General features: G+C 42.1%; 1 protein-coding gene across 3 annotated transcripts in view; it reads left to right on the top strand.

Annotated features, from left to right (window-relative positions):
* LOC115156602 (abl interactor 1) overlaps window positions 1-13,521 on the top strand; it is a 50,111-nt gene extending 36,590 nt beyond the window's left edge. For all 3 annotated transcript variants that reach the window (XM_029704099.1, XM_029704098.1, XM_029704100.1), the window contains 7 exons: window positions 116-228; window positions 413-553; window positions 4,840-4,940; window positions 5,891-6,103; window positions 8,200-8,286; window positions 12,572-12,760; window positions 13,159-13,521. In XM_029704099.1, coding sequence (XP_029559959.1) covers window positions 116-228; window positions 413-553; window positions 4,840-4,940; window positions 5,891-6,103; window positions 8,200-8,286; window positions 12,572-12,760; window positions 13,159-13,334 — 1,020 coding nt within the window. In that variant the 3' untranslated portion in view covers window positions 13,335-13,521. The remainder of the gene's footprint in view (window positions 1-115; window positions 229-412; window positions 554-4,839; window positions 4,941-5,890; window positions 6,104-8,199; window positions 8,287-12,571; window positions 12,761-13,158) is intronic.
* The last annotated feature ends 496 nt before the right edge of the window (window positions 13,522-14,017 follow it).

The following is a 14,017-nucleotide window of genomic DNA, read 5'->3' as shown; positions in this document are numbered from 1 at the left end:
CACCGTGCTGTAATAGGATACTTGCACAATGTAACATACAGTAATTGCATTTGTAAAGGGTTGAACATCAGTTGGCCACCTATGACTGAGAATCCATGTTTTTCTTTTTTTATAGCAACATGGCAACAACCAGCCAGCGAGGGGAGGAGGAGGGGGGACATTATCGAGGACCAATCCACCGACACAGAAACCCCCGAGCCCACCCATGGCTGGTCGTGGGACTCTTGGGTATGGTATCCCAAAAAATGTGTGTATGAGTGTGTGTGTGCCTGTGTGAGCTTGTGTTGTGCTGATGTGCACTTAAGTTATTGGTGTGTATGGGCACGTGTGTGTTTTCTTATCATGCAAAATGTTATTGGTGTGTGTTGTGTTGACATGCGCTTAATGTTCTCAATGTGTGTGTCCTCTCCAGGCGAAACACCCCCTATAAGACCCTGGAGCCAGTCAAGCCTCCAACGGTGCCTAACGACTATATGACCAGCCCAGCACGACTAGGCAGCCAGCACAGCCCTGCGCGCACGGCCTCCCTCAACCAGAGACCCAGAACACACAGGTAACACACACTGCCCACCCCTAATTTGCATGTGGCCACTGGAGCGCGTGTGTCTGTGTGCCTAGGTGTGTGTGTTGGTGTGTTTTACACCTTTCAAACCAAGATGGGGTGACGCCAACGTTTTGCAGACTGTTCTTTATATCTGAAAGGTAGTGCCGGCAACAAAGCCTGCGTGGTTGACCAATGAGCCGAGTTCATCGTGTCATCCAATCAAACAATGTTTTAATGACAACATTCATGCTGACAACAAAGGGGGCCGCTGGTCTCTACACACGGGTGGCGGATTTACTCGCAGTTCAATAGCCGTTTACTGCAGCTCGTCTGTAAGAGCCTTCATGTGATTAAAAACCAAGCATTGCCTCCCCTCCCCTCAATGAAGGCTGGATTTTTTTTGTCCCTCATAAGTGTTCCTTTTTTGTCCTTTTTTTGTTCATCAAGTAGCCAAGCTTATCAATAAAGGGTCGTGAGATTACTTTGAAATAAATCTTATTTAGCAAAGCTTTATTAAAATATCAAGTTTGTGAGCAGCAAAATAGTGAGCGGACATCCCCTTTTTATCTGTAGGCCTACATTATTTTATCTAGCTCCTGTTTTTTTCCTTTAACAATTGCTTGCTTTTTATTTCATATGATTATGAACCAAGCCTTGCTCAGGCTACCCTTACACTAGGCCAGGAATTGGCCGCTGGTGGCCCCCGGACCCAATTTTTATTTTGGGGGGGTTGACTCAACTTCGGGGTCTCAACCACCTGTTAGATTAATAGAATACACCAGGTGCAATTTCGAAATTTGGTTGTGCATCAGCAGTCACTTAATTAGCCCATGTCAGCATTTTGTTTTTATGTTTATGTCACGCCTGCTCCCACTCTCGCTCTCGAACAACAGGAAGCCCTTTATTACGCACACCTGTCACCATCATTATGCACATCTGCACTCATTGGACTCACCTGGACTCCTTCACTTTGTTGATTGATCTGTCTGTTCCTCAGTTTTGTTTCCCGTGCCAGTATTATTGTCGTAATGTCATTTTGTTTCCCCTGTCCATACGCTGTCCTTCCTCTGTTTGATGTCCATTTTCCATAAAATGTTCACTCCCTGTACTTGCTTTTCATCTCCAGCGTCGGTCCTTACAGAATACTGACACCCCTATTTGAAGCATCAGGGAGTTCTTATTTTTTGTTTTTGGTGGTGACGTTGGGTCTGGGTGCTGCTGATGCAACCGGGGGTGCCTCAGCGGGCTCGTCTGGCTTCCACACCTTAGCTGGCTCGAGAGGTTTCCTTGCCTCGGTTGGCTCGGCAGGCTCCCATGCCACGTCATGCCTCAGCCGGCTTGTTGGGCTCCTACGCCTCAGCCGATCATCAGGCTCCCATCCCACGTCATGCCTCAGCCGGCCCGTCAGGCTCCCACGCTTCAGCCGGGTCATCGGGCTCCCACGCCTCAGCCGGCTCGTCGGGCTTCTACTCCTCAACCGGCTAGTCCAGCGCCCATGCCTCAGCCGGCCCGTCAGGCTCGCCCAGGTGGGACACCGGGTGGCGCCCCTAGGGGGAGGGGGTACTGTCACGCCTGCTCCCACTCTCCCTCGGCTGCCCTTTATTACGCACACCTGTCACCATTACTACACGCATCTGCACTCATTGGACTCACCTGGACTCCTTCATGTTGTTGATTGCCCCCTCTATATCTGTCTGTTCCTCAGTTTTGTTCCCAGTGTCAGCATTATTGTCGTAATGTCATTTTGTTCCCCCTGTCCAGACGCTGTCCTTCCTCTGTTTGATGTCCGTTTTCCATTAAATGTTCACTCCCTGTACTTGCTTCTCATCTCCAGCGTCGGTCCTTACAGTTTATAAAACATTACATTTGGGAGCTGTATAACGTTGAGTGGACATTCCCCCTTTCTCTTGATATCGGATATTTATCCAGCTTCTGTGAAAACTTTGAATGTGCGTAAAACCCTCCAGTCGTTGTTGCCTTAATATTATATGCCCACGGTAGGGGAATTACAGTGCCTGTAACTGTATTGAAACAGCCTATTTAAAACAAGTTGTTGTTTTCTTTTTATTCGAATTTGATTGGAATTATTCACTGTCTTTTTAGGCCATATCAAAGTAAATGTAATCTTGCCTATTGACAACATTTGGCATACCCATGGCTTAGCCCGAGGCGTCACTGCAATCCCTGGTTCGAATCCAGGCTGCATCACATCCGGTCGTGATTGGGAGTCCCGTAGTGCGGCGTACAATTGGCCCAGCGTCGTCCGGGTTTGGCTGGGGTAGGCCGTCATTGTAAATAAGAATTTGTTCTTAACTGACTTGCCTAGTTAAATAAAGGTTAAATAAAAAAATAAAGCCCTATATCAGTGTGGATGCTATGTATACAGTTGAAGTCGGAAGTTTACATACACTTAGGTTGGAGTCATTAAAACTCATTTTTCAACCACTCCACAAATTTCTTGTTAACAAACTATAGTTTTGCCAAGTCAGTTAGGACATCTACTTTGTGCATGACATGAGTAATTTTTCCAACAACTGTTTACAGACAGATTATTTCACTTATAATTCACTGTATCACAATTCCAGTGGGTCAGAAGTTTACATATGCTAAGTTGACTGTGCCATTAAACAGTTTGGAATATTCCAGAAAATGATGTCATGGCTTTAGAAGCTTCTGATAGGCTAATTGACATCATGTGAGTCAATTGGAGGTGTATCTGTGGATATATTTCACAGATACACCTCCAAACTTAGTGCCTCTTTGCTTGACATCATGGGAAAATCAAAAGATATCAGCCAAGACCTCAGAAAAAGAATTGTAGACCTCCACAAGTCTGGTTCGACCTTGGGAGCAATTTCCAAATGCCTGAAGGTACCACGTTCATCTGTACAAACAATAGTACGCAAGTATAAACACCATGGGACCACACAGCCGTCATACTGCTCAGGAAGGAGACGCGTTCTGTCTCCTAGAGAGGAACGTACTTTGGTGCGAAAAGTGCAAATCAATCCCAGAACAACAGCAAAGGACCTTGTGAAGATGCTGGAGGAAACCGGTACAAAAGTATCTATATCCACAGTAAAAATGAGTCCTCTATCGACATAACCTGAAAGGCCGCTCAGCAAGGAAGAACTCACTATGGTTTGCAACTGCACATGGGGACAAATATCATACTTTTTGGAGAAATGTCCTCTGGTCTGATGAAACAACAATAGAACTGTTTGGCCATATTGACCATCGTTATGTTTGGAGGAAAAAGGGGGAGGCTTGCAAGCCGAAGAACACCATCCCAACCGTGAAGCACGGGGGTGGCAGCATCATGTTGTGGGGTGCTTTGCTGCAGGAGGGACTGGTGCACTTCACAAAATACCCGAAACGTTTGACCCAAGTTAAACAATTTAAAGGCAATGATACCAAATACTAATTGAGTGTATATAAACTTCTGACCCACTGGGAATGTGATGAAAGAAATAAAAGCTGAAATAAATCATTCTCTCTACTATTATTCTGACATTTCACATTCTTAAAATAAAGTGATGCTCCTAACTGACCTAAGACGGAATTTTTACGAGGATTATATGTCAGGAATTGGGAATTATTTGGCGAATGTGTATGTAAACTTCCAACATCAACTGTATATTTACATATTCAAGCCATGAAATTACTTAGAATAATGTGGACTGCTAACATTTTCAACATATTTAGCAAAGATAGGATAGCCCCAAATTTTGTTATTTTGTTTTTGTCGGCTATTTATCAAACTAGGTTATAACGGACTAACATTAGAATTGGAGTTGATGACAACGCAATACATAAAAAAATGTAAATACACAACTTGAAGAAGCCACATATTTAGTGACAGAGCATGTTCTGATTGGCCAGTGAAGAGTCAACCCTCGACACACCTACAACAAATGTATTCATCAAAACCCAGCCTATTCACTCCTCCGTTAGCTCTTGCGCTCATAATTCCTGCAGGGAAAATAGCTAAAATATTTCTGAGACACCCTCAGACCTATAGAGCTACCACCAGTCTAAGACTTACCATTGTGTTAGGTTTGAAAAATAGAGCCCATTATGCTCTACAGCTGAATTGTGATAGGAGCTCATGCTGACAATATAATTACAGATTGTCTGACACTCTCTTCTTTCATCATCCTTGTCTTTTATTCTCTCTCTCTCTCTCTATATATATATATATATATATATATGACTCTCTCTTTACCTCTTCCCCATCCCAATTTCTTCCCCTCATCTTTCTCTCTCTCTCTCTCTCTCGCTCTCTCTCTGTGCAGTGGCAGCAGTGGGGGTAGTGGTGGGCGAGAGAACAGCGGTGGCAGCAGCATAAGTGTTCCTCTGGCCGTGCCCACTCCCTCCCCTCCCAGCCTGGGACCAGGTGAGGCCAGCGATACATATCCTTTAGCTTAGCTTTGCATTTAACTAGCCATTCTATTATTGTAGATTCTTTGCTAGCTTAGTATTTAGGTGTCCATTCTATTGAATTAGCTTCTCTTTTAACCTAGTTTAGCATTCAGCCTTCCATTCTGTTTGTTTCTCTGTTAGCATTGTTTAGTTCAGCATTTTGTTGTCGGTTCTGTCTAATTAGCTTCTCTGTTAACCTATTGGTAGTGTAGTATTTTAGCCTTTTCATTCTGTTAGCTTAGCATTAGCCTTTCTGTCTAGCTTCTCTGTTAGCTTAGCATTTAGCCTTCCATTCTGTATAGGATCTCTGGTACCCTAGCTTAGAATTTAGACTTCCATTTTGGTACCTTTTCTTCTCTGTTAGCTTAGCATTTAGCTTTCCATTCTGTTATCTTCGCTTCTCATTTTGTTTAGCATAGCATTTAGCTGTCCTTTCTGTCTGACCAGTCTTATTCCTTTAGCATAGCATCTCCTGCTTCTATCAGGCCTTCTCCTGTCTTCAACTTAGCATGTGTCTGTTTATTGTGTCAGCTAATCTTTTCATATACATACGCTTAGCTGCCTATTTGTTCTGTCAATTTGGCATCTCTTTTGGCATACAATGGTGTTAGTCTGTTTGTTTCGGCCTCATATTATGCATCAGTTTTCCATATAATTCAGCTGTACATTTAGATCTAGATTCATATGCATATTTTGATGATATTTTGGCAGCACAGTATATCTTCTCATGGAACTCTTTTTTTCTGTCTGGTTGGTTGTTGTGCTCAGGCACACCAGCCACAGCTGAGTCGCTTCCATCCAACCACACACTAAATAAGTGCGGTTAAGACAGGGCCAACTTCAGTGAATTCACTAACTCTCTCTCTCACTCTCCTTTCCCTACCTTCTTTCTCCGTACCCCTCTCCCCACCTCAACAACCACAGCAGCAGTCCCCCAGGGCCCAGGCCTGGGTCCCATCCCCATGTCCCAGTTTGGCACCATCTCGCGGCAGGTCTCCCGCCACAACTCCACCGCCACCTCAGCTTCCATGGTGTCGGCCACAGGTACCTACCGCCGGGCGCCCTCCGGCAGCTCCCATTTCTCCATGTCCCAGCAGCCCCACCTCAATGGGGGACCCGCCTACCCCCAGAACTCAGGTAAGACCACGGGAAGAATTTTTGTTGGATTATGGTTGAAGTAATGTTAGGTCTGACCAAAGAAGAAAGTTAATAGACCGTAGTTGGATTATGGTTGAATGTTTGTAACCGACCAAAGAGCAACATCAATAGACGGTCGACTCAGTGTGTGTCCTGGATAGGAGCCAGTTTGAGGTAGCTCCCTTTAATTGCAGGTAAAAGAGAAGAGGAAATTCGGGGCAGTGGAAGACATAAATCCACACATACTCACATTAGCAGTCAGACAAAGGGAAATCCAGGACACACATATACACACGCCGACATTAGCTGTCTAACAAGAGGAGATTTAGGACAAACGTCGCAAACATAAAACCAAGGCATACTGTCGGTATCGCTGTTAACTCTCACACATAACATTGACCCATAAGAGGTAGACTAGTCTGGAGAGGGGCGACAGTGACTGATCTATGTGTCTGAAGGCAGCTCTATGACGGTGAAATAAATCAGACGTGACTAGTTGTGAGACAACCATTTCATTACTGCTGATTTATGCCCCGGGAGTCAGAGAGGAAAACCACCCTCATGATGATGTGTCACCCTCTATGACAGTGGTTTTCAACCAGTGTGCCGCAAAACTTTTCCAATTCTTGATAACACTCGCTTATAAATATTACCTGTGGAATGAACGTGGGATTTTGACTTGGGGGCGCCAGTGCCGCTAGAAAGAAAATCAATCAGATAATACATTGATTGAATGGCACACATGGTTACAAATCTGTATCGTTGTTTCAAGTCCGGTGCGCTGCAGCTGTTTTTACATTTGGATCATTTGAGGGGCGCGTATCATGAGCAAAGTAATTAGTATCATTTTACTTTGCCTGTGAGAACCATTAACACAGGCAAGTCTGAGGCTTAGCAGTATCATAGCCTCTGCCATAGAAACAAACGGAGCTTGGCTTTGTGTCTGTGGATGCACCTTTACAATGCAGGAAACCGCTCGTTTCTAGACCTTTCCGTTCAAAGTAAGACCTATTTTACCAGAGCTACATGTTTTCCTTTCTATCTGAGATTTGCAGGATGCTCTTAAAGGGGTACACACAAATGAACCATCATGAGTGGACCTAAGGAACTATGAAAATAGTTGAAATACACCCAGTTTAATCTATGAAAAAAATGGTTGTCACAGAAAATGAATGATTTGCAGTATGGATCAGATGAGATGAAGGTCATAAACACTTAATAAATTATTAGGAAAAGTTTAGGTGTGCCACAACATTTATTAGCCCATCAAGGTGTGCCACTGATTAAAACATTTTTTGGGAACCACTGCTTTATGACATCATGCCTTTGGGTGGGAACAATCATTACCACACTGTTCTGGGGTTAGGGTGATGTTCATTCAATGAAGGGCATAATCATTGTCTTACGTCAGATATGAGTTATGCAACCTATCGGAAGACAAAGGAGTGTCATAAAAAATGTGATTTTTCAACTGAAGAACAGAAATGCACAGTGTAGCTGTTTGCATTTTATTGCACAGTAAACTAGAAGTTGGTATTATTACACAATACATTTTTGACACAATTTAAAATCATTCCTAGAACATTGGGGACTACTCTGTATGAAATGGTACCTCATTGTGTTCATTTCAATTAATCCCAAAGAAACCGAGGACTTTTGGTAAAAGTAATTGGTCAAACTAAATTGTTACAACACAAATAAACACTGTCTATAGTATACTGTGAAATATCATGCTGCCATGCTGAATGTTGTTTGTTTACATAGCCAGTAGGCAAAACTGGTTGAAATAACATCAAAATAACCTAATTTCAACCAGTTTGTTGTTGTAATAACGTCATTTCAACCAGTTTGTGGTTGTAATAACATAATTTCAACCAGTTTGTGGTTGTAAAAACGTAATTTCAACCAGCTTTGCCTGAAGGGTAAAGTTGAATTGAGAGAATAAAATACTCTAAGTGGGTATGCACGCTTACTGCTTTGTTTTGCTCTCTGACCAGCATATTTTTCCTGTGTTTCTCCTTCCATCTCCCTATCTCTCTTTCGTTCTCTCTCTCTGGTATGTCCATCTGTCTGCCTGTCTGTGTTGCTGCTTTTAGTGTCTGTGGCTCCTCCTCCCCCTCCTATGGTGCAGCTGACTCCTCAGATTCCTCTGACGGGCTTTGTGGCCAGAGTACAGGAGACCAGTAAGTAACACACACGCACACACACACACGTTTTCTTCTATCCCCGTTGGGACCTAAAATGTATTTCCATTTAAAATCCTATTTTCCCTAAACCTAACCCTTACCATACCCCTAACCCAAACCCGAAAGCTAAACCTAACCATAATTTTAACCCTAACCCTAATTGTAACCTGAAACCTAACTCCTGAGTTTAAAATAGCCTTTGTCCTCATGGGGACGGGAGAAATGTCTCCACGAGAGAGAATTTTCCTTGTTTTTCTATCCTTGTGGGGACATTTGGCGATTTTAGTTCCCCAAAAGGATAGAAGAACCAACGCACACACAGGTAACAGCACCTCTCCCTCAGCCTTACATTTCACACTGTCACCTATTTGTGCTCTTTTATGCTGGGTCTGTCATGCCTTTTTCGTACGCTGGCTACTGCCTTTAGACACACCCCTCCAATGTTTTGTCTGTTGCCATGGTCACTGAGTGACAGTGGCGAGAGTTATATGGTTCTACCTTTGTCCACTGAAAACACGTGACTTAACGTTTGGAAAACCGCATGGTGTCAGCCAAGTCAAACACAGTTTTAATCAGACAGGGCACGTCTCAGGGATCTTCCCAATCCCTACTGTACACAGCAGCTGTGTCCTTGTCCAGGTGACTTTAGTTGTTAATCCAGCTTTCAAATGACACTTGGATCCTTACTTTCCTTATTTTGCATTTGCATTTCACCTCGAGAAACCCTACTAGCCATATCTGAACTACTGTGTCTGTTTTATACATACAGAGCATTCGGAAAGTATTCAGAACCGTTTACTTTCTCCACATTTTGTTACGTTACAGCCTTATTCTAAAATGGATTAAATAACAATTCTCATCAATCTACACACAATACCCCATAATGACGAAAACAGGTTTTTAGACATTTTTGCAAATGTATTAAAAATAAAAAGCAGAAATACCTTATTTGCGTAAGTATTCAGACCCTTTACTATGAGATTCGAAATTGAGCTCAGGTACATGCTGTTTCCATAGATCATCCTTGAGCTGTTTCTACAACTTGATTGGAGTCCACCTGTGGTAAATTCATGACTGGACATGATTTGGAAAGGCACACACCTGCCTATATAAGGTCCTGCAGTTGACAGTGCATGTCAGAGCAAAAACCAAGCCTTGAGGTTGAAGTAATTGTCCGTAGAGCTCAGATACAGGATTGTATCAAGAAACAGATCTGGGGAAGGGTACCAAAAAATGTCTGCCGCATTGAAGAAGAACACAGTGGCCTCCTTCATTCTTAAATGGAAGAAGTTTGGAACCACCAAGACTCTTCTTAGAGCTGGCCGCTCGGCCAAACTGAGAAATTGGGAGAGAAGGGCCTTGGTCAGGGAGGTAGTCACTCTGACAGAGCTCTAGAGTTCCTCTTTGAAGATCGGAGAACCTTCCAGAAGGACAACCATCTCTGCAGCCCTCTACCAATCAGGCCTTTCAGTAAAAGGCACATGACAGCCTGTTTGGAGTTTGCCAAAAAGGCACCTAAAGAACTCTCAGACCATGAGAAACAAGATTCTCTGGTCTGATGAAACTAAGATTGAACTCTTTGATACAACCCCTCATGGAGGAAACCTGGTACCAGTGAAGCATGGTGGTGGCAGCATCATGCTGTCAGGATGTTTTTCAGCGGCAGGGACTGGGAGACTAGTTAGGATTGAGGGAAAGATGAACAGAGCAAAGTACAGAGAGATCCTTGATGAAAACGCGCAGGACCTCAGACTGGGGCGAAGGTTCACCTTCCATCAGGACAACAACCCTAAGCACACAGCCAAGACAACGCTGAAGTGGCTTCGGAACAAGTCTCTGAATGTCCTTGAGTGGCTCAGCCAGAGCCCGGACTTGAACCCAATCGAACATCGCTTGAGAGGATCTGCAGAGAAGAACGTTTGCAAATATTTCCAAAAACCTGTTTTTCCTTTGTCATTATGGGGCATTGTATGTATATTGATGAGGGGGAAAAAACGATTTAATCAATTTCAGAATAATGCTGTAACGTAACAATATGTGGAAAAAGTCAAGAGATCTGAATACTTTCCGAGTGCATGGTATAATAAGAGAAGACACTATGTTCTGTCATGCTATCTGCTGGTCAGAAAAGGTCATCACACATCTGAAAGATCAGGCTCATGCATGGCATAGAATATAATTTTTTATTTATTTTTATTTTATTTCACCTTTATTTAACCAGGTAGGCAAGTTGAGAACAAGTTCTCATTTACAATTGCGACCTGGCCAAGATAAAGCAAAGCAGTTCGACAACATACAAAAACAGAGTTACACATGGAGTAAAACAACATACAATCAATGATGCAGTAGAAAAAAACAAGACATAGATAATTGAATAAATAGACAAGAATATTGGTATAATAGAATACAATTGCGGTTGAATAGAATACAGGTAGAATAAATGGAATCGAATAGAATACTGGTAGAATAGAATCTAATATATACCTTCCTAATATTGAGTTGCACCCATTTTTGCCCTCAGAAAAGCCTCAATTCATCGGGTCATGGACTCTGCAAGGTGTCGAAAGCGTTCCACAGGGATGCTGGCCCATGTTGACTCCAGTGCTGGTGGTGGACCATTCTTGATACACTGGAAACTGTTAAGAGTAAAAAACACAGCAGTGTTGCAGTTCTTGACTGTGCCTGGCACCTACTACCATACCCCGTTCAAAGGCACTTAAATCTTTTGTCTTGCCCATTCACCCTCTGAATGGCACACATACACAATCCATTTCTCAATTGTCTCAAGGCTTAAAAATCCTTCTTTAACCTGTCTCTTCCCCTTCATCTACACTGATTGAAGTGGTATTTAACAGTTGACATCAATAAGGGATCATAGCTTTCACTTGGCCAGTCTATGTCATGGAAAGAGCAGGTGTTCCTAATGTTTTGTACACTCCCTGTATATGAATGAATGTTTTGTTAGTATGATGTTAAGGAGCAACACACTGGAAGGGGCAGATTTAAGTTATTTGTTCAGTTTGGAGTGGTGGAGCTAAGACCATTTCAGAAATGTTAATCAGCTTTTATTGTTTAAAGAAATCATGAAAGAGATTGGTGTGTTTTTTCACTGTTTCATCATGGCATGGGGTTGTGACAGACATTTGTTTCAAATCTATTACTTGATGGTTTCATTTCAGAGAGACAAATGAGCTTGTTTTTTTGCAAAATGCTATATATCTCCCTCACTGTCAGAGAAATACGTAGTACTGCTAGGCTTTACACAGTCAAATGTAACAAATAACTTAATTTAATAAAGAAATCTACAAATGTTGTATTTGTGACATCAATATAGTTATTTGTAAAGAATTATAATTCAATACAGCAATATGAGATTTACATTTGACATTTTAGTTATTTATCAGATGCTCTTATTCAGTGACTTACAGTAAGTGTGTTCATCTTAAAATAGCTAGGTGAGACAACCACATATCACAGTAAAATATACAGGATACAAACGTTACATTCCAGCTAAACAATGGATATATAGCGTTTAGCAAAAAAACATTGAAACTCAATTAATTAAAAATCAGAGAACAGTAATATTTTACACATACATTAAGGTACCCATAAGAAATCATTTCTGATGAAAAAACACAAATATGAAAAATGTGTGGATATAGCATTTTGGAAATAAACGTAAACAGTATATATATTTAGGAGTTTTTCCTGGTCAGGTCACATGGTCAGGAGAAACCCCAGGCCATAATATAGAGAAATTAGAAATTGGCATCTTTTTGTATGGACTAACTCCGCCATGGTTCATTGGACAAAGCCTATGGGGAAACGAATGGTGTTTTTGATAGGGTTTTTGGATATACGCCAAAAATAAGGTATGTGTGATAAACACAAGCTTAGGAGATCTCATACGTTTTGCTCTATGAGATAATCTTCATCAGCTAACGTCACTTTTTGTGAATTTTTAGGCATTTATGTAGCAAAACAAAGCACAAAGCATAAAGGTAATGTTAACTGACTGGTATTATCTCATAGAACAAAACGTATAAGATCTGCTAAGGCTGTATTAACCTCAGACCTTATTTTCAGCGCTTATCCCAAAACCCTATTCTTTCCCCATAGGAATGGCTGAACGAATCAGAGGTAACTCATTTCCGTTTTTTAGCACTACAAGCTAGCGAGCGCTATTGATATCACACAAATAAATATAATTGCTATAACAGACATCCCTATGAAATTGTGCTTCCATAATGTCAAATTTATTTTCCTCTACCCTCCTGTTCAGTAACAGACAGCCCGGACCCCCTTCCACCGCCCCCTCCCGAGGACGTTGTCATGTTTGAGGAGCCCTCGCCCCCTCCCCCGCCCCCACCAGTGGACTACCAGGGGGATGAGGAGGCGGCCGTGGTGCACTATAATGACCCTTATGCTGACGAAGACCCCCACTGGGCCCCCAAGTCCTACGTAGAGAAGGGTGAGTTTGACTGGGACCCCCGGAACTTTAGTGACGTCATACACTGACACCAGTTTGAACATGATTTACGTGCTGTTATAAGCTTGTTTTAAATGGTGAAAAACAAATTTCTGTGGAGACAAAGTATCAAACTTATCCAAATCCAAAGGACCAATTAAGTAGTTTAGGACAGATACTACTAAGGGACACCCACAAATTGTCAATCTTGGGTGTAGGCCTACTATACTATACTATATTATAGTGCTGTATCTCCTTAAGTAATTATTTCACGTACAGCTCTATTCCCACCAGCTGTTCTCCCTCACTCTGTTCTGTCTATGGTCAGGTCGTTATTGTAAAAGAGAATTTGTTCTCAATAATTTACCCGGTAAAATAAATCAATCAAATGTTTTTTACAGTGGTGGCCATTTATGACTACTCCAAGGACAAGGAGGACGAACTGTCCTTCATGGAGGGCTCCATCATCTTCATCATCAAGAAGAACGACGACGGCTGGTACGAGGGCGTCTGCAACGGCGTCACTGGCCTCTTCCCCGGCAACTACGTAGAGTCCATCATGCACTATGCAGACTAAGGGCGGCCATTTTGACAGTGCAAAAACGCCAGGATGTTACAAAAAAAACGTGCTGAGTTTAGTATTTGAAACGATAAGGTAGCTTTTAGTAAGATGTTGGCATTTGTTTTGCACGGTCAAATTGTCCTGAAGGCCCCCCATCTCTTATAGACACAGAAAAACGTAAATCTTACTTTTACAGAAAAAATTAAGAAAGAATAAACAAACAAACAAACGTGAAGAAGTGCATTGCGACTTGAGTGACCGAATGTTTGTTTTTGTCAGTGTCCAAATTGCAATGTTACAAAACAAGCTAAATATTCAATTTACTATGCTACATGTTGGAGGGAGGGGTGGGTTGGGGAGGTGGGCCAAGGGATAGGGAATAGGAGTTTTGAATTCAAAAAGATATGAATGTTAATTTGCTTATTTCTGGTGAAGTTATTTAGTTTTGTTTACAGTACCAGTCAAAAGTTTGGACACACCTACTCATTCAAGGGTTTTCAAGGGTTCTACATTGTAGAATAATAGTGAAGACATCAAAACTATGAAATAACACATATTGAATCATGCAGTAACCAACAACAACAAAAAGTTCCAGGTGAAGCTGGTTGAGAGAATGCCAGAGTGTGCAAAGCTGTCATCAAGGCAAAGGTTTGGACACACCTTGAAGAATCTCTACTTTGAAGAATCTCAAATATAAA

This window comes from Salmo trutta, chromosome 21 (assembly GCF_901001165.1).
Source record: "Salmo trutta chromosome 21, fSalTru1.1, whole genome shotgun sequence".
Taxonomy (NCBI): domain Eukaryota; kingdom Metazoa; phylum Chordata; class Actinopteri; order Salmoniformes; family Salmonidae; genus Salmo; species Salmo trutta.
The sequence above is the reverse complement of the archived record's forward strand: the minus strand, read 5'-3'. Positions and strand labels throughout refer to the sequence as shown.